The sequence below is a fragment of the Paramormyrops kingsleyae genome, chromosome 9 (assembly GCF_048594095.1).
Source record: "Paramormyrops kingsleyae isolate MSU_618 chromosome 9, PKINGS_0.4, whole genome shotgun sequence".
Classification (NCBI taxonomy): domain Eukaryota; kingdom Metazoa; phylum Chordata; class Actinopteri; order Osteoglossiformes; family Mormyridae; genus Paramormyrops; species Paramormyrops kingsleyae.
Window position 1 is genome coordinate 33640204 of NC_132805.1, and position 27906 is coordinate 33668109.

The window sequence follows — 27906 nt, forward strand, 5'->3', positions numbered from 1 at the left end:
CATTCAGCAGCTGTATCTCTGACTGCCGGAACCCGGGATCGAACCAGGGACCTTTAGATCTTCAGTCTAACGCTCTCCCAACTGAGCTATTCCGGCACCCCACGAGCCATACTCACAACCAGCAGTATGAAAAAATGGCAGGAAGCCAAGGGCCACTTTAGGTCGTTCTGATACTGCAGAAGATGCTTTAACCATCATTGTCTAATTTGCATTTAATTCTCCAGTCTGGTGGAAATGGTTTCATTTTTCCCCTCATAGTGGTAAAAGAAACGTTGAGAATTAAAACCATACCATAGCACTTGAGGACGGGATGATAACCTGACAGCTGTGACTTTGGCCTTTTCACCGGGCTGAGAAACAGTGAGGAAGCAACCGCGAGAGCTCAAAGCCGGGTAAGTCAGATAAAGAATGGCTTACATCTATTTAATACCTTGTTTATTTTTAAAGCAAGCAAAATGTAAATACAGAAATACAAACATACTAATTTTTTTTATAACTGCCTCCCCAGAACTGTCATATCAGTCCCTTATGATACTGCAAAATTTCCTTGATGACCTAAGCAACAGAACCATGAACTGCAATGTTTTCAGAAAATTCCCTGTTGACGACAGGACTCCATCTTCATGACCATGACACGGGTCTTCGTTTGTGTGACGGAATCCAAAGCACTCCCCTCACGTCAAACCAAACTACGTTTGCTCATTATCCTTCAACTTGTATTCCGCGGTACAAACGGGAAGGAAAAAAAGCCATATTTCTTAGTAAAGTCTGATCAGTCATTGGTTTTAAACTGAAGAGGCATAGAACAAGACAGGCATCAAAAGGAGATGACACTAGCTAAGGCCGATTCGTTAACGAACGGGAAATTATAGAGGCGAACAGACAGAAAACCTCACTGAACATCACAGCTTCCACATTCATACTGACCTCACTAATAATATACACACCTCTTTTAGTTAGAAGGTTGAATGCTAGTGATGGCCGAGGTGTGTGTGTGTATTTTTGCAGACTGAATGAAAGCCTCGTGCAACTGACGCACAAAACAATCCACATACCACCCTGTTCAATAAAAAAAAGCACTTACAGAAAAACGTATAAACAGTACGGAAGAGAGTAAAACGTATTAAACCCTTGACTGTGTGTTTGCTCTTGTTGAAAAGGCGGGAGTGGCAGATAATGTAGGTATTACGGGAACAGCTGCGAGGGGCAACGTGACCACGTGCCTCGGCAGCGCCTCAGATGACCGTCACCTCGCGGGACTTCCTCTTCATGCAGTCGAGCGTGAGCCCATGGGCTCCGCTGGCAGGCCTGCGCAGGCCCTCCGTGGCGGGGGGCGGAGCCTGGGCCGGCGCGGTGCCAGGAGCCCGGCCCTCCCTCTGCAGGCTCTTCAGCAGTTCCAACAGCTCCCTCTTCTCCAGCTCGGCCTGCTCCAGCTCCTGCCGGTGGAGCCGCTCCGCGCCCAGCAGGGCGCGCACGTCTGACATCACCCGCGACAGCTGGCCCTGCGGAGACACGCCGCGCGCCCTCGTCGCTGAGTGGCCCCGGGGCCCCGTTTCACACTCGAACCAGGCTGCTGATAGACTTGTTAGCGCCGAACTTGTTAGCATTTTAAATGTAACAAACACCAGGCCTCAGACCTGCTCCCATAAGTACCTCCAGATGTCTCCTAATGGTCCAAAGACACATTGTGCATATAATATAATGAATTCATACTATTGAGGAAGTACGCTTAGAGTAACTATACCAGTCCTTACTCATCCATGAATGTTTTTATCCTGTTGTTTAACATGTGCCCTCAGTGGTTTTCATTACTTTTTACATACTGACCATTTTTATATAACAAAACTTTTACTGAGGCATTTCATGTAAAGCACTTGACCGCTACGCCACCTGCTGGCCCTCAGCAGGAAGTGAGGCCGGCCTGCCTACCTTCAGCTCCTCCACCTCGCTCTTCAGCAGGCTCTCCTTCTGCACCATGTGCCTCCTCTGGGAGTCCAGTCGGGACTCCATCTCATGCCTCACCTCCTCCATCTTGCAGATCATCTCCGACCTGCCAGGAACCCCGGCCCACAGAGCCTCGTCACGCACGTCCTGCATCCCCTACACCTAATGTCCCCTCAACAAGAGCTCAGCTAATAATTCTTTGACCAAACCTCTTTTCCGAGGAGACTCAAGATCGATTCCTCCTCTGCATTTCCATTTTGCCCACTGCCCTGCCTGAAGTGTTGCAGTTAACGCTTAACTGCGCTAATCAAGCCCCCCACAACAACACTGACATACAGTATTTACATATTTATGGTGAAAAATGCCCAGAGCAGTAAAGTCATACACCTCTTTCTGAAATTGAGTAAATAAAGCAATTAAAAACAGTGAATTCATTAATGAAGGAGAAGGAGATGCACGTGCCGTTAAGGTGGATTTGAGCGGGTGGGAAAAGGGGCGCCCTTAAAATTTTTCAATGACCAAGATGGGAGTGACTGGCTGCGACGGTGCTGCTGGGAAGGAAATCCTTGTGCAAAAACGTGGGACAGAAGCTTTACTCACATTCACACATAAACATGCACCACGAGAGAGGTAGACAGCCAAGCCAGGCATTTCACACAAATATATCACCTGAGACATCGGCCTTGGAAATATCCAAACACAAACACTGCCACTGATTGCAGGTCAGACAGCTCCTGCAGCGCCCCCTGGAGGCTGATGTGAGATCGCTCACCTCAGCAACTCCAACTCGGTGCGCAGCTCCGCCACGCAGCTGTGCTGGGCGTCCTCGCAGCTGAGGATGGTGTAGCCACAGCCATGAGGACACTCCCTGCTGCGGAACTCGCAGGTGCTCAGGTGGGCCTGCAAAGAGCGGCGTTCCACCTGTAGGGGGCAGCCTGGGACACGAGGAGGCTGAGGTGACGCCGTGCACATATTCACACATAAACATGCACAAAGCTAAAGTCAGCAACAGCAATACTGTTACCCCTTCACAGAATATCCTTGTGAATGTGAAAATTCAGGAGTTTCTTAGCAAGCTCTAAAAATACTCCCATTTTAATTGTTCAAGCCAACTCACAAAATAACCCAAACTGCAAATGCAATCCCCCCCCCAAAATATCCTTCCAAAATATAGATGAGGAGGACCTTGGTGACAGGGCTGCATAGCCCCCTACACACTCACACCACACAGCAAACACACAGCAAGCATTCAGTGCCACGTCACCCCAGAGCTTGGAACATTCTGGCGCTCGTGACCTCGTGGCGATACGAAGCACATCAGTAACATGAGTGCCCTCCACATGGCAAGAAGTCGCACAGAAACAGAGGGGCAGGCAGTGTCAGTGTGCGTTAAAGGCATCACTGACATGCCATCGATCACAGGTCATGAAGCGCTAACACACTTAATGAACTAATTAATAAAAGGAGACCTGATTAACGTTCATGTAACGTATATCTACTTATCGATAATCCATTATGGTCAGGGTATGCTGATGCCCCCCCTCCCCATTAGCACTCATCGGCCAAATGCTTTTTGTGGAAGTACCCCCCCCCCCAAAAAAAATACAAATTTTGATCATCTCTTTATCTGGGGTTCTTGAAGAGAACATCAGCCTGTGGGGGGTTGCCAGACTGATGATCAGTAACGGCAGAATTAGGTGACCCGATGTCCTCTGAGCCCCTCATGCAGCACGGCATTGTGGGAAGAGTCAATTTCGTGCCATGCTTTTTCAGACCGTCAAAGGATCTCGTGGGCCCACTTCCCTCCAGTTCGAAATGCATCTTAATAGTGCTACTAATCAAAAGGGCAACCAGGCCCTGAAGCAGGGCTGGGCTATAGGACCCAGAACGAGGCGCGTGCCCATGTTGGGGGTGTACCTGTGTTTGTGCACGCCACCAGGCTGTACTCGCACTCTCGCTCATGCCGCTCCACGGACTCAAGCGAGCACACCATCTCGCAGCCCTGCTCCCGATTCCGGCAGCGGATCTGCAGCCGGCTCAGGTCGTTCCGCATGTACCTGGGGGCAGGAGGCAGGGCAAGGGGGGGGTTTTGTCCTTCAACTACACTTCCCTGCACTTTCACAGCGAACAACCCTTTTAATGGGCCTGGTCTGGGTGTTTTTTAGTGTGAAAAGTTTTGATGGAAAATTCAAGCTGTTCATACTACTGTGTATTTTTCCATATTAAGGATGGAAAAAATGCTTCTGGAATATGTACCAAAACCCAGTTAACATATTGAGATTTGTTTTAGAATCCAGGTGGAAAATATAACCAATTTCACCTGCTGTTTCAAGGAATATGTGGTACCAAAAAATGAAGATGAAATTGTCACACACACTAAACAAAAAGATGTATATTTAACCATTTGACAGATCTGTTCAAGCCCACACTAGCGTTGCAAAAGCAAAAGCAATGCAGCCCTCCTCAGGTCACATGATCAGTAGCGTACCTAAAGAGCGGTCTGAGCAGGGCGCCCTCCAGTGGCTGGCGGTCCTCAGGACAGCTGTGGTGGTGAACCAGCCAACTGTTTATGCAGGAGCTGCAGAAAGCATGTTCACAAGGAGCCTGCAGCGGGTCCTCCAGCACATCCCGGCACACGCAGCACAGCAGGCCCTCGTTCACGTAGCCCACGAAGCGCTCGAGGTCATAGCCCATCCTCTTTCTTCGGTGTGCCTGCACACTCTGGCCATCAGGGGGCAGGATGGAGTCAACCACAAGAGTGCAAAACCCCAACTAGCCGTCACAAGTTTGCCATTCTTTAATAAGTTCACTTAATACAACTTTCTCTCCTCTTTCAAATGGGAACCTTTCGACGACGGAGCTCGTAAGGGATATGACCTCAGGCATTTTACATAAGTGTATTTGCATTAAAAAAGACACACTGCTCAGCTGCGGACCAGGGACAAGATTAACTTTGAATCATCAGCATTTGCTACAAATATTTCTCCACCTAGTTATGACAGAACTAATTATCAGACAAGACTCATGACAAACTGGCTCAAAAGACATACGTGAGATCAAACTCCGCCAAACCTTAGTGATGAGTGCGAGTCAGAAGAGCCACTTCGCCTTCAGCAGGCCGTTATGCGTCAGCTCTTTGTAGTCGGCTCAGCTTGGCCCCCTGGCTCTAGGCCTCTGCGGGGCTGTCGCTGGGGATGCAGGGACAATGAGCAGAGCCCCGTGTGGCTCTGGGTCTCCTGAGAGACAGCGGAACGAGGGCCCGCTCAGCCAGCTGTTGGACAAAGAATACAATGACTCAGTGTTCGCATGGGAACAGCTTAAAGGGACCACCTTTGCCCCCCCATTACGGACCCCCCCCCCCCCCCACAGATGGCTTATATATCAGCCACACCCACACCTGCTGACCTTTGACCTGCTGGACACTCTACACCCCCACCATGTGGTAGCATGTACGAGGGGATGATGTCACTCCATGCTATTGGACCGTTAAGGGTTAAGGCCGCCAAAATAACAGCTGTGCCCTCTGCCAGCTATAAAAACATGAAGGCATTCTTTGAAAACCAATAAAAAAAAAGAGTTCTTTCAGTCACACAGACCACTTCTTTTAATAGTCTTGCTGAGGGCTGTAGATGGGAAGACAATGAAAACCACACCAAGCAAAGCGGGGCACTTTATTAAGCGGAGTTTTCCACAAGAGGCCAATCACAGGGATGTGAGCGGCAAGAGGACACCAAAAATTACACGCTTGCAGACAGGAACGCAGAAGGTAGAAATGTTGCTGTTCTCTGACTAGCAAGAACACAGATTTCCTTAAAAAAGAAAAAAAGGAAAAGCTGTCCTCTGTTGCTTCCTATAAGGAACAACCTTTTGCTGTGAACACCTCTGTAAACAACTCCCTTCTTGGAACCAATTCTGATGCATTGAACCATATCCTAATTAAAGTGAAAAATACTAAAGCATATCCTTCATCCTGTAGTTGTTTTTGTTTCTGTTTTTTTTTTTAACTCATCACGGATACGAGTTGGCTGATCATCATAATTAGGTGCCATCAAGTCACTGTCACCTGGAGGCATTTCTCCGCCAAAATTCCCAAAGGCATGTTTGAGTCCATCCATCTCATGACTGGTCCTCATTCTCTTTTACCTTCATATTTTCCAAGCATTATGTTCTTCCATGATTATGGTCTTGACAACTTTAGCCTAGACATAAGTGCTTCAAGTGAAATTTGCAGTTACCATCCACTGACTAATCTAAATGCAAATATCTTTCAGAATCAAAGTTACAAAGCAAGTTCAGTTGGGCAGTAATAATGTAAACATCTCTTTTGGGAGCAGCGACTCGGACCACGTGACCGCGCACGCCTAACGACCTGCCGCCTGGCAGCACAGCGTAACAAACAGCGTGACAAACATTAATTTAAGACAAACCTGTGCTTTATTTAGATTGCATTCTTTACCATATTTGCTGCATAGCAACCCAGTTCAATCTGAAGAGCAAGTACGTTTTCAGGGAAGATAAAGCGATTTTTCAGTCGAGGGCAGGGGAAAGAATTACATCTCCCTGAGTCGGACGGCACTCCCCGCGAGCTGGATGATCATCAAACAACAGGGACATGATGACGGATATACTGTATGTAACTGGCGCGTATGTGGCTGGAAAGATCAACGTAGTGTTTTCGAATGTCATACAAGGGCTATTCTAATATAGACGTGAAATGGTTCAGCTGCTGTTTCCCCGCATGAAGCTTGTTATACCTTCCCAGTCGGTGATTGGATTAAAGTCCAATGGGCAGCGCTTCAGCTGCCCTATCGGATGTGAGGAAATCAAACACCACGGCCAACACTGCAGCGAGTCTCAGAGTTTATGGAACTTTGCATAATGCGCTAATAGGACACATAAACGGGACTGAAGGCTAAGCGAAGGAAAACACTCTAATTTATAAGAGCTGGACACACTGACATGTGAAAATAAGATCTTACCATAGGAGGAAGACGACGCCTATAATGAAATGATGTAAAGTGTATAAAACTACTCTAAACACATATTAAACCAGTAACATTTCAGATGAACAAATTAGCTTTTTAAAAGAAAATCAAAATAGAAAACTTGTCAATGCCAAAGAGCATGTAAAGGCATTGAAATAATTTGTATTCAGAAACGCAATACCCACTCAGATTGGAAATAGCCAGTTATTCCCAATTTAACGGCCCACAGTCACGCGTTTGACACAACCTGCGCATTTATGTTTTGCTGAAAAAAAGAAAGAGTATGTTACATTCACGATTTTCGGATCAGACTCACCGGTGTCTCTCGCCGTGGGTACGCACCCCACGCTGGTTTCACTGCTCCGGGATGCCGGGGCCACACTGATCTCGAATTACCCCCGCCATCGCAGGCAGCTCAGCATTACAACAGTTACACCATGCAATCCAAACTCCAGCGAACAAGTTACGCAATTACAGAAACGGAGGACTAGCGCGGTCTGACTCTGTTATGATTGAACGCAGGAAGCTCGTTTGCGTAGTGACGTCATGACGCAGCGGCCAATCACGAGACACGTCTCCGCGCTCGCGGGAGAATGGAGTTCCCTATAACAAGTTAAGTAACAGGAGGTAGGTTTGTTAGACAGCAGCGTGTTGTATAATAAAATAACAGTTTGGTTTTCTGACTGACGTATTTCTAATTAATGATTTGGTATATAGAGTAATACAAGTGTCTTCGTTTTGAATAAGCATCTCTCGAATTCCATGTCAAACAGTAAATTAGTTAGCAGGTTAGCTGCCGGTTGGAACAGCTAAGCGAGATTACCAAAAAATGAAATAATTCTTATCCATGGAAGTTCAGCTGTTTTTTTTGGCTAGTCTTTATAACAACACATTTACGTAGTTCATGCATACAGATTGATATTGCAATCTGAAGAGAAACACTTGATAGATGTGCTGTTAACTTCATAGCGCTTAATATACGATACCATTTATTTCGTTTGCTCAAACTCTGTATACATTATCTTGCTGGCCAGTGCTGCATGCACATTTCCTCTTGCCCCCCGTATTAGTAGTGGGTTGATTCGGTTGATATTTAATCACACTCATTGCACACAGGGAAAATGCGTCGTTCTGGAGCGCCGAGCCAGCTCTATGGAAGTGTAGCCAAGAAACCCCGATTCGTGCCACCTGGCCCCAGCCAGCACAAACAAGGCCTGGGACTCCAAACAATGTTACAACCCCCTCAGCTTGAACAGTGTAACGCACTCGATAAGGTGACTAAGCACGAATCTCCCTGCTTCGTCTTCTATAGATAATATATATATATATATATATATATATATATATTACGTGTCTTGACATTTTATTTTGTCTGTCAGTATGTATTTGCTCAATTTTCTCCTTTCTTGTAGGTAGAGAAGACTCTGTCTGATAATAAAGGCGAAGGTCCCATTTTGTCCAAAGCTCTGGCCAGGATCTTAAATGCTGTTCCCAAAGCAGACACAAAGGAGAGCCATGCAAGCGTACAGCATGTGTCACAGATGCCTTCTGAGAATGTGAATGCCACAGTGGACAGGGCTGCTACTGGTGAGTTTGACTGGCGTTTTCATGTTTGGCTTTAGGGAGTGTTGATGGATGAGTCCCTCACATCAGGCAGGTGAAGCATATTGGTGTCTAGGTGTTTGTGTCTAGGCACTGACACAAGTGTGTGATAATGACACCAGGTGGTGTAGTGATTATGAATCTGCGCTTTAGTTCCAGGAAATGTACCTGAATGGCTTCAGTGTATGATCAGTTGTTTAGATGACTATTTTAAATTGTATTAATCTAAGGCTGTTTTAATTTAATGCCTGCTAAGCAAATTGATGTAATTGTTTAATGATATTAATATACTTATACAGAATGCTAAACTCTTAAAGAAGGATAACATCTCCTGTTCTGCATTTGTCTGCTTGTGTAAGTCTGTTGTACTAATCTGTAATGGTACCCTGCTCATCACTTGTTGTGTATTTGTTACCTGATGCCATTTTGGTTGTTTCTTTGTACTTTTTTTGTGTTCTGGAGTGTGTTCCACGTTCAGTAATCTTAGGGCATTGGTTGCTGGTCAGTCTCCTGTGAACTAGCCAGCTGGAATTTTTTGTAGTTATTTTGGTAATTACAGTCCTTAGATAAATGGCTTGAAGCAAAATACTTGCAGCATCTTGTGGTTGATGTCACCTTATTTTCTCTAGCATGCTATTGTTGTCAGACTTGTCTGTGACAAATTGGCTTGATGGAAATCAGTTTAAAAAATATTGGGAACCGGTACCGGGCATGATGTTTTCCATAGTGTAGGTACCCTCCCCAGACGCAGACTCAAGTTGAACACATGTTGGAGTGACTCCCCCAGTTCCACAGCACAGGCCTTCGGCAACCTTGCACAGATGCCATCTGGCGCAGCAGCTTTCGGTTTCAGCCTCTTCAACTCTCTCCTTACCTGGTCTATGGTTATAGTAGGGTGGTGAGGGGACACTTGCAGAGCCTGGTAGCAGCGGCGGGGGGGAAGGGGGGAGTTTGCAGTGGAATGACACCGGTTGGCAAAGGAGGTGTGGGTTTGATGGCTGTGCCATCGGCAGACACTGCCCAGCAGTTCACAGGAATGTCACAGGTTGGCAACGGAGGTATGAATTTGATGGCTGAGACATCAGCAGACAATACACAGCAATCAGTGACCAGTGGAATGTCCCAGGTTGTTGATGGAGGCGTTGGGTTACTCGCTGTACACCCAGCAGACAATGGTGGGGGGTGTGTTGGGGTGGTCGCTGCAGCAGTTACAATGGCAAGGCCATTAGCAATAGTGGCAGAGTCATCAAAACGGTTATAGAAATGATTTAGCTGATTTGCTCTGGCCACATCACCCTCTGCCCTGGGGCTGTTTTTCCCGCATCCTGTAATCTGCTTCATCCCCTTCCATACCTCTTTCTTGTTGTTTTCTTCCAATTTCCTTTCAACTTTCCTCCTGTAAGACTCCTTTGCATCTTTCAGACGCTCTTTGAGCTCCTTCTGCACACACCATTGTTCAGTTAAGTCACCATCCTTAAACGCCCTCTTCTTCTTCTATTATTCTTATTATTTCACAAAGCCACGCTGGCTATCTTATTGGCTGATTCAGTTGTCAGTCAAGCTCTAATTCAAAACTTTCCAGCACTCCCAGTATGTTTTAATTGCTGCATGACTGGCACTTCAAATACTGGGTCCAGGCGTGACTGGAAGACTCATACCCTCTCTGTAACAGTTTTTGTCATTTAGGTATTACCTGGGTGCAACAAGTAGCCTTGAAATGATTTCAAGGGCTTTTCACTATAGGAGTGCTGCTCTTTAAATTACATTTGGAGATGGTAAGAATGAGAAAGTAATTAAGGTGATGTCGATATATGGATGGCTTATCCTTTACATGTGACGTCAGTTAAACGCTACCAGGCAAGCTAACGTGGTTATAAAAAAAAACGTATTTTGGAAAGCTGTAGGAAAATTGAATTAAACCGGAACGTCGAAACTGGAAATCCGTCGAATTTTAGATTGTTGATTATTAGTCCAACACTTTGTCCGCTTGGTCCCGTAATGGTGACAAGCATAAGCGCTTAAAAGATGGATGGATGGCCGGCCGAGCGGACGGCTTCGCCGACTCTCTGGCCGCGGTCTCCGGGAAGGCGCAGGAAAACGAGGGGCGAAGCGAGCGGCGAATTAACGGAGCCAGTGTACCGGATGAACTGCACTGTGAAACTCGAGCTTTGGGTGACACCTAGGCAGCGAGGCGGTGGGAGGGGGCTCCGCTCGGAGCTGCGGCGGGATCCGGCGGATTAGGGCTGCCGTGGCGATCCGGGCGCCCGCGCGCCGCCGCTCCCTCCCGGCTTTCAAATTAAAAGCAACTAGTGTCGCTCTGCAACGCCAGCCAGCGCGCCGAGCCACTTCTCAGCCGCAAATGCTCATTTCCTGCAAAAAAACACCAGTATTTTTCAAACATTTATTGAACGTTTGTATGCATTTTTCCTTTGTCCCGATAAAAGCGCTTTAGCGCAGCCGTGGGCTACATACACATCCCCAACGCTTTCATTTATGTCCTCTGATTTAAGGTTTGCGTTTTATTGAGAATAAAAAGTAAAATATCCCCGACTTTTTCCCTGCAAGCGTCTAAATTCTAGCGTTTTGCTGTCGCGTAGCTTCAAAATGTTGCCCGCTCGGTTTACAGCGTAGCGGAGACTAGGCTTCTATGTAGGTCAGGCTGGGTCTAAGCAGCTTTCCCGAATCTGCGTCAGCTTAAGCTGAAAGGAATTTCAATAAAGCCCTCCCTGGTAGGCGTGGGCCTAAATGAGGCTGGCCTAGTTAAGCCTGATTCCTTTTTGTGTGCGCGTTGTGTGACGGAAGGGGAAGCAGGGTCTGCTGTGCGTGCGCGCGCGAGGCTGTATGTGTTTGGGAAAAAGGAGAAGAAGGGGGTGAGGAGGAATTTTCGAGGTATAATTAAGAAGGAAATAGAAATCAAGGGAGGAGGAGGGGGAATAAAAGAACAAAACAGAAAGGCCAGCACAGCATGAGCAAGAATGGCTGCTGTGTTCATGGCAACCAGCATGGTGGGGAAATCCCGGTCCTCCAACTTCACACTCTCTGAGAAGCTGGACCTGCTGAGGCTGGTCAAGCCGCACATCCGCATCCTGGAGGAGCACACCAACAAGCACGCGGTAATCGTGGACAAGAACAAGTGCTGGGACAACATCGCGGAGCAGTACAACGCGCTGGGGGGGGACCGCCCCCCACGCACGGCGCAGGGCCTCCGCACGCTCTACAAGAGGCTGAAGGAGAATGCCAAGCAGGAGATGGTGCAGAGGAAGCACGCCCAGCCCGAGTACCGGGGCAACATCTCCGAACCCACCAAGAGAGTCATCGAGATGATCCCACACCTGTTCCATCCGCTGCATGAGAAGGACCTCCACGCCCTGCACAGGTGAGACTGCCCACCTGACTCTGCCTGCGTCTGCACCTCCAGTTATGGACATCACCTCACTGACCTCCACAGCTCGTCATCTTAGATGTTTTCAGCGTTGCCTGAGGGGGGAGGGGGGGGGGATTTGTGAAGCGAGCCAGCCTTATGTTCTTTGTGGTGTCCTGCGCCAAAGCTTGTGACAGCTGCCTTACCAGTAAAGAATAGCCTTGGCTGCTTGGCGAAGCTCTTCGATGTGCTGCCTGCAGCGCCGCCGCAAGCCCCCCCCCCCCCCCCAAACCCCTCCCCCGTTCTTGGCTGGTGTAATGCCAGATTAAAGACACAAGCGCCGTATTGTGGCCATCCAGCAGTTGGTGTGTGGAATGGGGGAGATAGCAGCTGGGGTCAGGGCTTTTGTTGCAGCGGGGAATGGGGTAGGTGGGGCGTGTTTGGATCTAGAGACATCAAGGCGAATGGCTGCTTTCAGATCAGATTTTTGCCTTGTCAGGGCAGTTGGTAGTTAATGCATTAGTCCTTGGTTTAGTTGTTCAGTTGAAATTAAGGCACTGAAGCAGAAGACTGACAGCAGCCTTGCACTGAAGGCTGCAGGTTTTTTTGTGTGTGTTTTTTCCCCTATTTCATAGTTAGGAAATGTTTGTCCGGTGGTTGGAATAAGCATCCTTAAGGAGCGAATGCTGGTTAGAATTTTCAGCTTCCCTTCCACTTCCAAAGAGGCTGTGACTGAAGCACCTTCATACTTTAACACTGAAGCAGTATTGCAAGGGCTGCGATCCCCAATTAAGTTTTTCTGCGAACGGGGACTGGCCACAGCAAGCTGGAGGGTTTGCCTGTCCGCACTGTCTGACTTCTGGGAGATCAAGGTGATTCGCACCTCGTCAGAAGGAAATTTTACGCACCTCTGTGGTTCTTATGTTTTAATTACACCAGATTTCTTCTTTCTGTTTATTTTACTCGTTTTGTGCATTTCTTCAAACAAAATGTATTTGAAATATATATAGTTTAGACCCATCATACAAACCATATAATGAAATAGTAAATGTATCCTGCATGTATTTTTCATATATACATATTGATTTTTGTCTTATACCTTTTATGGAATAGGAAAGGGCTTTTATGGATTTAGTGAAAGAAAAAAAATATGCGCTTACTCTTTCGTTACGTGGGTTTCTTATGCAAAGTGAGTTAGTGTGCTATCTATGTCTGTGATTTGATTTTAAAGCAGTTCAATTCAGCTCCTCCTCAGGAATGACAGGTTGCCTCCCAGGTCTTAAACTAGGACCATGCAGGGTCTGGTTCCCTGCTGCAAAGTACCCCAGCATTAAATTCAGTGGGTGTCAGATAAATCTGTTCCCCTTTATTCGTGACTAGTTGACTCTGCAGCGTGTGCCGTAAATGCACCTGTCCCTGTATAGAAATGCGTTCGGGACGTGCTGCGCGGGGGACCCGAGATCTGACATCTGTTGCAGTTTGAGCAAGACCCACAGTTTCGTGCATGCAGTCGTGGCCTTAACTGTTTTCTGGTGGTTTCTATTCTTAATTAGGCAAGGCGAACTTAGTGGCTAGTCTGCCAGTCTAAAAGCGGGTTGATGTGGTGTGTGTGCGGGCGTGCGTGCGAGCAAACGCCTTCTGTAAATGTGAACTACTCTCTCAGAAAAAGTCACTTTCATTTCTAAAGTTTTTCTGTGATATAATACAACTTTTTCATTCCCAAACAATCAGTAACATCTGGCCAAACTTGCTAATAGTCCGAGGCTAAGTGTGATGAGTTATGATGCAGGAAATCTGCCTTCTGTGCGTTTCTGACAGGGTGGGGCCTATTCTGATCATTAATACTTAAGGAGACATTATCGGTGCTTTATCCGTGGGTTTTCTCCCAACACTGATAAATTTCTCAGGGGTTTCTTCAGTCCCTAGTATCTGTCCATATAATGTTATATTCTATAAGTAATCTCAGATGCTCAGACATACTTTGTGATTAACCATTATTCATATTTCATGCTTTCGATTAACAAAAGCAGCTTGATTAGCAATAGGTGACCTAATCACAACGTGGGTGCAGTCGATTTGCTCCATTTTACATTAGGGGAGTGGGACATTGTTGCTTATTTCGGTTTTACGTTTTCCTGTTCACCCTCAGGGTAGGGAAAGGTGACGTAACGCCATGTGCTTGTTATGGCATCTATCCGCAGTCTGTCTGCCAGGTCCCTCTGCTAGGCATGTGCTGCCAGAAAGCCAACCGTAGTCATAACCTGTGTCTGTGCAGGTGTAGCCCAGGTTCGAGCAGTTAGTGTCTCATGCTTTGCCCACATCAGCGCATATTTTTAGAAGAACGGCTTTTGAAAGCCTAAATCGGCCTATAAGCCAGTCAACATCATGGGCAAAATAAGAAACTTTATTGATCCCAGGGACAAATTCTTGTACTTATAGAAGCAGCAAAGTATGTAGGGCAGACAGACATCAGGCAAAACAGGAAAAGTGCAAAGACAGTATAACTGGTGAAAGAGTAAAAAATAATCTTTGTGGTCCCTAAAACTTTTCATCCTTTTATTTCTTGATCACCAGTAAGAGTGCCTTTATACCATATCGCATTCACATGACTGTAGGTACTTTGTCTGTGGTCCATGCATGTGAATGTTTGTTTGTTTCTGCCATTCAAAAGTCCCCTGCATTCCCTCCATAGCTGCTGTAACGACTTGTCAGAGTGCCAACCCTTCCATTCTGATCTTTCCTCTGTCTGCACCCAGGATGCCCTACAAGCACGACTCGCCAGTTGAGCATCCAGGAAGCAGTTCCTCCGTGCCAACGCTGTCCGACTACCAGCCCGTCGCCGCCATCGTGCCTGTGCGGCTGGAACAGGAGGTGGACGTCAAACCCCCGCCAGACCTGACCATCCTGTCCACGCGCGTGGAGAGCGTCGAGGAGGACGTGGCCTCTGAGCACGGTTTTGACGGGTCTATCTCACCCTGCCCGTCCTCCATGAACCTGGCCATGTCGCCGTCCCCCGTGGCGGTGCGGCGGGACCTGTATGCCCGGCCGGAGGGTCTGCGGCAGCTACCGGGCCTGGAGCCCGAGAGTCTGCAGCTGTCCCGAGAGGAGCATGAGCTACTGATGGACAACCAGCGCAAGCTGGGCCTCTACATCGAGGAGAAGCGCGAGGGCCTGAAGCGGAAGCAACAGCTGGAGGAGGAGCTTCTGCGAGCTCGGATTAAGGTGGAGAAGCTGAAGGCCTCCAGGCTGCGCCACGGACTCCCCATCCCCCACATATGAGTCCCTGGGGGGGCGGAGCCTATGGACATCACTGTTTGTTTATTGAACCCAATTGGGATTTGCTGGCCTACTTGTGTCCGCAACCTTTTGGCCGTTTGAAGCAACAGAAGTGGGAAGCCCCTGTTTGGGAAAACAAACGACGGCAAACGAACGTGACGGTCGGACATCTCATTGCGAGGAGTGTCGTTTTACACATACAGTGTTTTTAAATCACAGTCATGGCCAAAAGTTTTGAGAATGACACGTGTATTGGTTTTCACAAAGTTTGCTGCTTCAGTGTTTGTAGATCTTTTTGTCAGATGTTTCTATGCGATACTGAAGCTTAATTACGAGCATTTCATAAGTGTCAAAGGCTTTTATTAACTCTTAAGTTTATGCAAAGATCAATATTTGCAGTGTTGGCCCTTCTATTTTAAGACCTGCAATTTGCCCTGACATGCTGCCAATCAACTGACTGCTGGCAGCCCATTCTTGCATAATCAATGCTTGGGGTTTGTCAGAATTTGTGGGTTTTTGTTTGTCCACCCACCTCTTGAGGACTGACCACAAGTCCTCAATGGGATTAAGGTCTGGGGAGATTCCTGGCCATGGACCCAAAATGTCGATGTTTTGTTCCCCGAGTCACTTCGTCATCACTTTTGCCTTGAGGCACGGTGCTCCATCATGCTGGAAAAGGGATTGTTTGTCACCAAACTGTTCTTGGATGGTTGGGAGAAGTTGCTCTCGGAGGATGTTTTGGTACCATTCTTTATTCATGGCTGTGTTCTTAGGCAAAATTGTGAGTGAACCCACTCCCTTGGCTGAAAAGCAACCCCACACATGAATGGTCTCAGGATGCTTTACTGTTGGCATGACACTGGACTGATGGTAGCGCTCACCTTTTCTTCTCCGGACAATCTTTTTTTCTGGATGCCTCAAACAATCGGAAAGGGAATTCATCAGCTGTCCAATCTCTATATCTTTTGCACAATATCAGTCTGTCCCTGATGCTTTTGTTGGTGAGAAGTGGCTTCTTTGCTGCCCTTCTTGACACCAGGCCATCCTCCAAAAGTCTTCGCCTCACTCTGTGTGCAGATGCACTCACACCTGCCTGCTGCCATTCCTGAGCAAGTTCTGTACTGGTGGTCCCCCGATCCCGTAGCTGGCACTTGCTGGACTTTCTTGGGTGCCCTGAAGCCACCTTCACAACAATTGAAGCTCTTGAAGTTCTTGATGATCCAATAAATGGTGGATTTAGGTGCAATCTTACTCGCAGCAATATCCTTGCCTGTGAAGCCCTTTTTGTGCAAAGCAATGATGTCTGCACATGATTCCTTGCAGGTAACCATGGTTAACAGAGGAAGAACAACGATTTCAAGCACCACCCTCCTTTTAAAGCATCCAGTCTGCTATTCTGCAGCATGACAGTGTGATCTCCAGCCTCGTCCTCGTCAACACTCACCTGTTAACGAGAGAATCACAGAAATGATGTCAGCAGGTCCTTTTGTGGCCGGGCTGAAATGCAGTGGAAATGGGTTTTTTGGGATTAAGTTAATTTTCATGGCAAAGAGGGACTTCATCTGATCACTCTTCATAACATTCTGGAGTTTATGCAAATTGCCATCATAAAAACTGAGGCAGCAGACTTCGTGAAAATTAATATTTGTGTCATTCTCAAAACTTTTGGCCACGGCTGTACTGTCTTCAGATGAGCAAAGACTGCAGAATAGAGTGCGCTAATCTCAACTCGGTTCTTTAAATGACGGATTTTGTTACTACTGAATATAAAATAAAATGTTTTTAGAAAGCTGGTGTTAATTTTGCAGTTTTTAAGTGTTTGACTTGTGTGAACTTCCATGGTGGCTCAGCAGGTGGCACTGTTGCCTCGCACTTCCGCGGTTGGGTCTGGCTTTCCTCTCCAGACGATTCGCAAGTAAATCGTTTTTCTGTGTAGATTTCTTATGCATGTTCTTCTTTCCTCCCAAACGTAGCATTCTGTCAGGTGACCCGGTGTCACTAATCTGTCCACAGTCTGTGATGGTGTGTTGTACGTGTAAGTGCCCTGTGATGGACTGACATCTCCTGTCTTGTGTTCCGCTCTTCCTGGGTTAGGCTTCTGGCTCATCATGACCGTGGATAAGCATTTGTAGAACCTAAATCTTTGTTTCAGATTATTGTTCAGTCTAATGTGGGTTCTTGTGGCAGCCCGTGTCCATCCGACTGCGCGTCATGTGAAACCATGAATATTCAGCCTTTGGGTTACATTTGGCCTTGGGTTCGCTGGTCGCTGGTCGAAAAAGCGAAGCTAACAAAAATAAATAAATAAATAAATAAATAAACCATTTAAAGGCCTCAGTTTGCATGGCAGCAGATTCTCATTGATCCGGAAGTTTTAAATCCTCAAGTGAGATTTGTGACGATGACAGACTGTTTGAGTAAGTACTGGCATAGTTCTTGTTAGAGAGACTTAAGGGAAATAATGCATGTGATATGTGAGTAGTAACTGCTATGTGAGTAGTAACCTTGCTGACTCCAAGCCCTCTGCTGGCCAAAGATGGAACAGTACCCTTGTGATTGCAGAAGACTGGAGGGATCAGTAGTTTTATATTTAACAGGTTGTTTTTTTTTTATAAACCCAGGTGAGACTAATGTTCCTTGCAGAACCCCAGCGCATTCAAATAAAAGCGATAATTCAAAGATTCCACAAAAAATTAGAGATTATTTTGTATGCTTACTTAAAGGACGTCAGTATTTATATCATATGTCTGCTAGAAACAAAAGTGCTGATTAATCAATTCAGGGAAATTTGCTTTGCAGTAGATATTCCGTAGAATAAATCTTGTTTAATGACTGGTTTCTTTGTCCTTTACAGGAGTATTTTTTACCTTCTTGTTTGAACTGGGGTTTGGATGAATGACAGTGATGTTAATTAGGTTGGGTGGGGGGGCGTGTATTTCCAGACTCAACACCCCCAGCTCTCCAGAGTCGTGGGCCGGATGAAAGGTTCCGCGACGCCCGGTACTTCAGCGTGATGTGGTGCAAGGCTTCCAAGAAGAAACATAAACGCTGGGAAGGTGATGCGGTTCTGGTGGCCCGTGGCAGAACCGTGCTGCTGAAGGACATGGAGGGCAAGGACATCGGCAGAGGTGAAGGCGACGGCCGGCCGCTCCTTCCCGTGACGACCGCCTACGGCGAGACTCACGCCCGCCTCTCTTCCCCCCCGACAGGATCTGGCTACAAGTGCTCCGAGCTGGAGACCCTGGTGGAGGGCCAGTCGCTCATGGTGGGCGGTAAGGAGGTGGAGGTGATGGCCGGCATCTCCCCGGAGGAGTTCCACAGCGGCCGCTGCTTCCAAGAGACCCGGGCGGAGGTCTGTGAGCCGGCAGCGCCCGCCCCGCCGACCCAGAAGCCCCTCTCCAGGCCCTTCACCAGACCTGGGTCGAGGGGCGTGGCCTCGGGTGCGGAGGGGCCCGTTTGTCACCCACGGCACGACCCTCTGGCTCCAGGTATCTAGGCAACGGGGGCATCCAGGTGGGACAGGGGGTAGGAAAGTGCTTTTGGTGTGTGATTTTCACAGGTAGCCACACAGCTAATTGCGGTAAGTTTGTGTTTATGAAACCCCCCCCAGGGCAGGAGCTACGCCTGTTTGCCGATTAACTCTGACGTGTTGGTGTGGCTGCCAGCTGCATGCTACCTACCATCCCCACATGTCAGCATTACCAAAAAAGCGTTTCACATCCTGCTCACCCCTGTGTGTGGCTCTGGGGTATAATTGTTTCATCAGAAATATTGAATTGATTAGTGCCCAGTTCTCTGCTTGGCCTGTAGGGTTACTGGTATTCGTTGTTTAAAGCACAGTAGTTGTAGATCTTCCCCCAGTCCAGATGATTAGTCTGCCCACCTGCGACCTGCTTCCAGGAGCCCTGGTCATGCCGCGGCCGACGGAGAACCACCAGTGGGTCTTCAACAAAGCCGGGCTGCCCGTGGTGGACGTGGTGGTGGACCCCCACCTCGCCGGCCGTCTCAGGCCCCACCAGAGGGAGGGCGTGATCTTCCTGTACGAGTGCGTCATGGGGATGAGGTAGCCAATCGCATTAAGTAAAACCTGCACATGTTGAACATATAAAATTATATATGTGTAAATGATAAGGACGAATAGTTAATGTTTTAAATGGCTATTTTCCCAAAAATCTAGTTTGATATGCTTATTTAATTTGGTTGCTGGCACATCCAATGTGATCTAATTTTAATCATTAATAACCTGGTGTGGGCTGTAGACTGCGACTGGTCGTAAGCGGTTAATTGCTTGTTAGACTTGTAGTACTCGTTGTGTTTTTACGTACATATATTAATCACAGAAACCCCAGTGCATGTGTAGTACTTTCCAGTGTCCCCGGTCACAGCCAGCTGTATGTTCAGGCAGCAGTGGCGCCCCCTGTGGCCGAAGCCCGACACTCGCCACACAGTGCTGAGATGTTCTGTGTCGCTATGGTTGAGGTTCCGCTCCTGACTGCAGGGCGTCTTGCCAGCATGGCGCCATCCTGGCAGACGAGATGGGCTTGGGCAAGACGCTGCAGTGCATTGCACTGGTGTGGACGCTGCTACGCCAGGGGCCCTACGGGGGGCGCCCCGTAACCTGCCGTGCCCTGGTCGTCACACCCGGAAGCCTGGTGAAGAACTGGGCGGCCGAGTTCAATAAGTGGCTGGGGAAGGAGAGGATCACGGTGTTCACTGTGGATCAGGTGATCGTCTGGCGGGATGAGAGGGTGGCCTTTCATGTTTCCGCTATAAGTAAGCGGTGGAATGCGCTAGAAATTACAGAAACACTTGCTTTGCTGTTAGAGGTCTTATGATATTATTGACAATGATTCTTGGCTTTTATGCTCCCTTGACTTTTCTGGTAAAGCTGCTGAATCTTGAAGTTCTTCAGGGTCCTATAATATGGAATGCCCCCCCCCACCAGGGTCACAGAGTGGAGGACTTTGCGGCGTCCCCGCGGTCTGCAGTGCTGGTCATCAGCTACGAGATGCTGCTGCGCTCGGTGAAGCAGGTGGCGCAGCTGGACTTCGGCATCGTCATCTGTGACGAGGGCCACCGGCTGAAGAACAGCGGCATCAAGACATCGGCGGCACTCAGCGGCCTGAGCTGCGTCCGCAGAGTCATCCTCACGGGTCAGTGGGTGTCGGAGGGGCGTGTCTGTTGCCGTGTCTTCAGCATGAGCGAGCCAATGAGCAACAAAGATTGATAAATTCCGGATGTCTTATAACGATCCAGGCACTCCGGTACAGAACGACCTGCAGGAGTTCTATGCGATCATCGAGTTTGTGAACCCCGGCATCCTGGGCTCGTCCTCAGCCTACCGGAAGGTGTACGAGGAGCCTATCATCAGGTCCCGCCAGCCCTGTGCCTCCGAGGTGATTCCTCCTCCCTTACAGGCACCTAGCCTTTCCTTCTCTGTGAACAGGTATCTGAATGGTAGACTGTGCTGGGAATTTGCAGCCATGTGATTGGCCCGGCTTGGGGGTCTGTCATGCAGGAGGAGCGGTGCCTGGGTGTGGAGCGAGCCGCCGAACTGGGCCGCCTCACAGGCCTCTTCATCCTGCGGAGAACCCAGGAGATTATCAACCGTTACCTGCCTCCCAAACTGGAGTGGACCGTCTTCTGCAAGCCGGCGGCCCTGCAGTTGGAGGTGTACCGCAAGCTCTTGGCGCACCGTATGGTACGCTCCTGCCTCCAGGGGGCGCTGGAGAACAGCCCGCACCTTGTCTGCATCGGGGCGTTGAAGAAGCTGTGTAACCACCCGGGGTTGCTCTACGCCAGCATCCAGGTGAGCCCAGTCATAACTAAAGGAACCGAGGAACCCAAGGCCAGTTAATGGAACTGTAAACCTACGTCTGGTCCAGGGTTCTTCAAATCTGGCCCTCAATTCCAAATCCAAGCCGTGTTTTCATTCCTCCTGGGTCGTTAGTTTAATAGTTACTGATACTGATTGGGCCACAGGGGCTTGACACCTGGCTCACAGGTACAGGAAGGCTGGAAAATCAGCAGGGCTCGGCCCTTGTGGACCGTGACTTCAATAGCAGTGAACTATGCCTTTACTTTCAACTGTCTTCTCTTTCGGCTCAGCTGGCCCACTTTAAGTCTTTATTCACCATCTGAGCTTTAGTGCACTGCGCCATCAAGTGTGGCTGCCTGCTGAGGACCAGTCCATCCAGCCCTGTGGTACAGTGACCCTACACATTGGCAGATTATCTTATTGTAGTAAGAAAACAAATGCAGTAGAACCTCGGATTGCGAGCATAATTAGTTCTGGAAACGTTCTTGTAATCCAAAGCACTCGTATATCAAAGCAAATTTTCCCATTAGAAATAATGGGAACTCAGATGATTCGTTCCACAGCCCAAAAATATTCATACAAAAATGATTAATACAAAATATAAAGTAAAAATACATACAATTTAACAAATTAACCTGCACTTTACATTTTAAAAGAATCGTGGATGGTGTGAGGGAGACGAGAGAGAGGAGAAGAGGAGTGTTATTTTGTAGGATGACTTTCACTATAATTAACGGAATCACTGCTATCTGTTGGCTCACTGGAATCTTTTTCTTTTTGTGTGACTTTAACAAGGAACCTATCCAGTGACAGCCGCTTCTGCCTCCTTTTCGATTTCGCGAAACAGATTCATGGCTCACACTACTACGCCCTTATTCGGGTGGTGCTTTTCTACTAAATTTTGACTATACGAGTGAGGCACACCAACTGAGACCGAGCATGAGAGACGATTACCCACAATCCCGCACAGAGAGAGAGAGTGAAGAACCATCGGCTCAGTTGTGGTTACTTGACGCTCGGCAGACGAAGCATATACATAATACTTGTATTGCAAGACCTCGCTCGTTTATGAAGTTAAAATTTATTTATAAATTTTTGCTCGTCATGCAAAACACTCGCAAACTAAGTTACTCGCAATCCGAGGTTTGACTGTAGGCTTTTACGATGATTGGTGTCAACTTGGCCTTTATATGCCCAGATATTATTTACAAAAATCTTAGTGTAATCATAGCTGATGTGTCCTTCTGTAGGAGTCCTGTGTGCAGACAGCATGCTTTCCATCTGCCATATGCGTTCAGCAGCCCTTCCCGACAGCGGACACGTGAGCGTGCGTGTTGGCAGCTGTCGAAAGCTCACAGCAGTTTGTTTTTAACACGCTTTCTGTGCCTTTGCCAGCAAACCACAGCTGCGGTCCATACTGATAAATAAACAGCCGTATGTGTATAAACCCAAAAGCATAACGGTGTGAGCAGGGCTGCAGATGTTTTAGGTGCCGCTGTTTATGGGAGGATTGTGCCAGTTTGCGGTTACGGGAACAGCATCATGCTGATCATAGCCCGACCCAAACAGATACGTTATAAAATAATATCTGTGTGGAACAAAGGGTGTTGAAATGGGCAGCTGCCTGAAGAGGGAGCTGTGTTTCAGTGTCTGACTGATCCATCAGTCGGCAAACAAAGGTATTACATCAAGTCACATGGTTATCGTCAAGGCTGCTATGTAAAATGTCCCCAAGAGGAAGGGTAACGATGAACAGTAGCCGTTGGGAAAGTAAAACATTTTTTTGTTTATCAGTTGGATCAGGGGCAGGCAGTCTTATCCAGAAAGGGCCGCTGTATATGCAGGTTTTTGCTGTAACTCCCTAATTAGAGGACTGATTGGCTGAAGAGTCCTCACACCTGGGTTTGAACAGCTGACCTAAAGGTCACCCTTAAAACCTGCACCCACACCAGCCCTTTGCAGATTAGACGGGCCACCCCTGAATTAGCATGTTCACCAAGTATTTGGTGGTCAGGAGCCACAGCAAAGCCCACCACAATCGCCCTCCCTCCCTCTCTCTGCCCATCTTCCGTGTCCCACAGGAGAAGGGTGACCCCTGTGCTGAGGACTCCAGCCCAGCAGAGACGTCCCTCTACCAGGGTCTGGGTGACCTCTTTCCGCACGCCTATACCTCCGGGGACTTCAACACCGCCGACTCGGGCAAACTCCTGGTGCTGGTGAGCCTGCTGGCAGCCGTGCAGCTCCTCAGCCCCTCTGACAGGTAGCCGCAGCTTCCACATGCACCAGCCCCGCCTCTCCTCACGGGGGGCGCTGCGTCAGAGACCCCCACGGCAGCTACGCCATGTCTACATTAACTCATTTATCAGATGTTTTTATCCAAAGTGTCTTACAGCGCAGGGGAGGATGTACCTCTGTACCTCTGCAGTGTGATCTTGGCTACTTTGCATCATCATTTATCACCAAATAGTAAAGATGCACCATAAGCCTTGCAGTCAGCGTCGTGCCTTTAACCCCGTTTTTCACTTTATTAGAAAGCAGCCCCAAACCCTCAGCTTGAAGGAAACACTCACGAGCAGCTCTGTGAGGCACAATGTGAGCTGCGGCTGATGGACATAGCTCTCAGAAAAAACATTCCTCAATCAGTTTATGTAACTCCTGCAGTTCATTCTGTTATTAGAGGGACAGCTCAGGTTGGAAGGTCTGGAGGCAAAGCCGCAGGGGCGAGATTGCATTGGTCTGGACATGTGCAGAGGAGAGATGCTGGATATGTTGGGAGAAGGATGCTGAGGATAGAGCTGCCAGTCAAGAGGAAAAGAGGAAGGCTTCTGGGGAGGTTTATGGATGTGGTGAGAGGGGATGTGCAGGCGGCTGGTGTGAGAGGAAGGCTTCTGGGGAGGTTTATGGATGTGGTGAGAGAGGATGTGCAGGCGGCTGGTGTGAGAGGAAGGCTTATGGGGAGGTTTATGGATGTGGTGAGAGAGGATGTGCAGGCGGCTGGTGTGAGAGGAAGGCTTATGGGGAGGTTTATGGATGTGGTGAGAGGGGATGTACAGGCGGTTGGTATGAAAGAGGAAGATGCAGAGGACAGGAAGAAATGGAAACAGATGATCCGCTGTGGTGACCCCTAATGGGAACAGCTAAAAGGAGCAGTTCCTTCTGTTATCCACATCACAATGATTTATGTATTTGACGCTCGTCTTTACTTTCTCCACACTAAACCGGATGCTCTGGTCTCGAGTCTGAACCACGCTTTGCTGCTCCTCCCACATGTTGTTGTCTGCAGGGTGGTGCTGGTGTCCAACTACACCCAGACGCTGAACCTTCTGCAGGACCTGTGCACCCATTTGGGCTACAGCAGCTGCAGGCTAGACGGACAGACGCCCGTCTCCCAGCGGCAGAAGCTGGTCGACCGTTTCAATGGCCAGTACTCCACAGACTTCATCTTCCTGCTCAGCTCTAAGGCCGGGGGTGTGGGCCTCAACCTGGTGGGGGCCTCTCACCTCATCCTGTATGACATTGACTGGAATCCAGCCAATGATATTCAGGTAGGTGGGTCATATGGCTCTTTTAAATGGATAAATGTGTAGAAATTAGTCTGCATCAACTTGTTCTGTTTTGAACGCCTTGATCAGTGTAGTGTTTGTAAACACTGTTGTGTTTCAAATAGCATGGTAAATTACGGTCTACTATTGCCATTATGTTAAACTCTGAAGCAGTTTGTCTAAGCCCACCAACAGGGGGCGGTGTTCCTTAGCCAGAGTCACACAGACCATCTTGCTGCCGGACATCTTTGTTTAAAAATGCCCCCGAACTGTGTGATATCTCTTCTGCCCATCAGGGGGCACTGCGAGCAGGTCTTTCTGATCACGGCGTCTGGTTACAGTTTTTTGGCTGTCCAGGACACAGTGATGAATCGCAGTGTCAGGCACTCTCCTGCAGTGCTGCCTCCGGTGTAATTATTTACACAAGCCTCTGACTCACCATTGAGCTCCCATGTGACCTCATGCCCTGTCGGAGGGCCTGGTCGGACCATGGCCCTCCCCCCACTGGTCTGTCAGGCATGTGGCATCCGTGTCACACGCTGAGGTCACAGGGAGTGGTGTACGACTGGATCTCTGAGTAAAGCTCTTGGGCGAAAATCTAATGAGGTTCTGGTCTGTGACTATGGATAAGGCTGAGAGGAGAGTCTCATGACTCTCCTCTTATTTTGCTTAGAATCATCAGGTGAGGAAAATCATGAGTATCGTTGTGCTGTGTGTGACCTTGCTGGCGGTTACCGGACAGTGACTCGTCATACAGTGGGGTAACCCTCCTCTTGTTCCCCCCCCCCCAGGCAATGGCACGGGTTTGGCGGGATGGGCAGAGGAAGACCGTCCACATTTATCGCCTCCTCACCACAGGTCAGAGCCCTAGTGCTTAGAGACACGCCCCCCCCCCAGTGCTGAGGAGTCAGTAACCGAAAATCCATTTACCGCAAAGCCATTTAACACAACAAAATTCACCAAAAAAATCTGTTACAACAGTGGTACTGTTTGTCAGTATGTTTAAGGAATAAATGACTTCTGAATTTCATTCACAGTGCATGGTGATGAGTCAGTACTGTATTACCCTTCCACATGACAGGGGCTGCTGGGAGCGATGTACCTCCCCCGCCCTCTAGGGGGCGTGTGTGAGGTAGTTCTCAGGGCATCGTCTCCCTTTGTTTTTAATGTCTGTGTAATTCTTGCTGGGAATTGATGTCCGAATGAGCTGGGCGAGGGGTTGGGTCACCGCACTGCGAAAGCCAGCGGGCAGATTGGAAGCTGTAAAAAATCCCACGGCACTGAGGTTTGGCGAACGTGACCGGCTGTCCTGTTTCGGCCATTTGAGAAGGGAACCAGTGGCAGAACCGCAACATCAAACCCCCCACGTGCAGTGCATGTGCCTAAATTATGGCGTGGGGTGCGATCCCTAATACAAAAAAAAAAAACACCTTTTTTTTATTTATTTTTAAAGGAGTATGGTCACATGGCTTCACTGGAGTTCATGCGTCCTTTTGCACCCTGTGATTCTAACATGCCAGAAACGCTCAAAGTACCGAGTTGGTGTCTGAGCGACGTCTTACTGCCCTGTGCCCGGCTGGCATCTCTCCTTCGAGTCTCGTATTCTAATCTCAGGCAGCCGCAGGGGTTTGGCGGTTTGATCCTGACTGACTTTTCTTGCCCGTCTGTCGCCCAGGGACTATAGAGGAGAAGATTTACCAGAGGCAGGTGAGCAAGCAGGGCCTGTCAGGCACCGTGGTGGACGCCTGCAAGCGCACCGAGCACAGCAGCTTCTCCGTGGAGGAGCTACGTGACCTGTTCACGCTTCAGGAAGACTCGCACTGCGTGACGCACGACCTGCTGGGATGCGGCTGCTCTGGGGACGGCAGGGTGCCGGGTAACGATTCCACGCTTCTCACTTTTCCATATCCAGGTAGTTGAGGACATGGATTCTTAACCCAAAAGATGTCACTTAGTCCCAGGAGGAGTTCGCTGTTGTACCCTAGCATGAAATAGGGCTGATTGCCACAGTGATATTTAGATGCACGTCGACCGATCCATCCGTCTATATTCTGTTCCTAATTGTCTTATGGGTGGTCTGGAGCTGATCCTGGACTCGAACCCTGGTCCCAGGGAGGTGTGAGGCAGCAGTGCTAACAGCTGCACATGTGACTGTAAGTAACCAATGAGGATGCTCTAGGATGTTCACGCGGCCATAATGTCCCCGTTTGCAGGCAGGCCGGCTGAGGAGGAGCTCGCTGAGTGTAGGCCGTGTCAGCTGGGCCAGCGCGGTGGCGGGTCCGGTGCCGCCAAACACCTCAGCATGTCGGAGCTGATGCAGTGGGCACACTACTCGGGGGAGAGCCCCTCTTTCTCAGATGTCTTCCTGGACCGGGCGCGAGAACATGTGACATTTGCTTTCCGGAGCAGCGCCTCGAACCCACAGCCCCAGCCCGACTGAGCCGCACTGACCCTCCCCGGCATAAAAAAAAAACCGTGAAACTGATCTTTTTAGTAATTTTTAATACTGTATCTATCATAAATTTAATTTATACACATTAATACTTAATTGTTGGATGGTTTAATATCTGTATATGCAGCTCCTCTAAATAAACTTGTTCCAAGGATGTTATTGCAATGTTCCTTTGGGCTGGCTGGGGGGGGGTTGTTATGTGTGACCCCCCCCCCACCTTAATCCCGGGCAGCTGGTGTGAGCAGAGCCTTGCGCTTGAAGCTAAGCACGCGGCCTGACGGATGGCCACACGCGCGCACACACACACGCGCACACACACGCCACTACCAGGTCGCCATTCTTGTTTTTTTTTTGTTTTTTTTTCTTTTCTGTCCCTAAGAGACTCACAGGAGGGCTTTCGGATTGAAGACCCCTACGGTTGTAAACCCAATTCCTGTCCTCCCGGAAGGATGAGTGGGTTTCTCTGTAGAGGTCAACCTCATCTTTAGTGAAATAATTTTTTTTGTTAGATTATGTAACGTAAATTTTTTCTGCCATACCATCAACAGCTTCAACATCAGTGTATTTTTAGTGGTCATTGCCGTATCCAAAGCTGTCAGCATCTGCTATTTGACAGCATTCAAATATTGCATTAGACTTAATTAAACTGTTATCAGACATGTGTGTGTATATATTCACCCAGAATTATGAGTGTGTGTATACACACATCTATATCCCATTACCTGCATCTAATTAGGTCCTAGAAAGAGCTCAGCGTGAGCTTGAATGGCGAGAAGTGATTTCCATTAATTCTTCTAACATTTAAGCAGGAATGATAACACTTTAAACAGCAATTGTCTAAATTAGCGGTTGACGTAATAAATATGGATGTTTGCTGTAACATTCAATACCTTTTGCAGTAATAGCACTGGACAAAAAAAAAATAA

General features: G+C 48.3%; 3 protein-coding genes and 1 non-coding gene across 7 annotated transcripts; 2 read left to right on the top strand and 2 right to left on the bottom strand.

Moving 5' to 3' along the window:
* Window positions 1-23: 23 nt before the first annotated feature.
* Window positions 24-96, bottom strand: trnaf-gaa (transfer RNA phenylalanine (anticodon GAA)). Its single transcript has one exon. It is a non-coding gene; the product is annotated as a tRNA-Phe (tRNA).
* Window positions 97-418: 322 nt separating this feature from the next.
* On the bottom strand, window positions 419-7465 carry rnf41l (ring finger protein 41, like). Its single transcript, XM_023814281.2, has 7 exons — window positions 7246-7465; window positions 5017-5215; window positions 4433-4665; window positions 3862-4001; window positions 2717-2879; window positions 1930-2050; window positions 419-1502 (listed from the first exon to the last, which is right to left on the bottom strand). Exons 3-7 carry the CDS (start codon window positions 4636-4638, stop codon window positions 1236-1238), a joined length of 897 nt encoding a protein of 298 aa, XP_023670049.1. The 5' UTR covers window positions 4639-4665; window positions 5017-5215; window positions 7246-7465; the 3' UTR covers window positions 419-1235.
* rad54b (RAD54 homolog B) lies at window positions 6491-27126 on the top strand. 4 transcript variants are annotated; one of them, XM_023814251.2, is made up of 16 exons: window positions 6491-6573; window positions 7452-7556; window positions 8046-8203; window positions 8342-8516; window positions 18111-18296; window positions 18378-18656; window positions 19069-19231; window positions 19667-19892; window positions 20114-20321; window positions 20425-20564; window positions 20687-20977; window positions 23068-23246; window positions 24270-24531; window positions 25320-25386; window positions 26204-26404; window positions 26742-27126. In XM_023814251.2, exons 3-16 carry the CDS (start codon window positions 8051-8053, stop codon window positions 26966-26968), a joined length of 2757 nt encoding a protein of 918 aa, XP_023670019.2. In that variant the 5' UTR covers window positions 6491-6573; window positions 7452-7556; window positions 8046-8050; the 3' UTR covers window positions 26969-27126. The 4 variants fall into 4 exon arrangements, with proteins under 4 accessions (XP_023670019.2, XP_072572947.1, XP_023670028.2 ...); XM_072716846.1 differs by lacking the exons at window positions 6491-6573; window positions 7452-7556 and adding an exon at window positions 7601-7717; XM_023814260.2 differs by lacking the exons at window positions 6491-6573; window positions 7452-7556; window positions 8046-8203; window positions 8342-8516 and adding an exon at window positions 9481-10306.
* Window positions 11052-16957, top strand: LOC111845121 (fibrinogen silencer-binding protein). Its single transcript, XM_023814272.2, has 2 exons — window positions 11052-11907; window positions 14649-16957. The coding sequence occupies exons 1-2, from the start codon at window positions 11507-11509 to the stop codon at window positions 15169-15171; spliced, it is 924 nt and encodes a 307-aa protein (XP_023670040.2). The 5' UTR covers window positions 11052-11506; the 3' UTR covers window positions 15172-16957.
* Window positions 27127-27906: the final 780 nt, after the last annotated feature.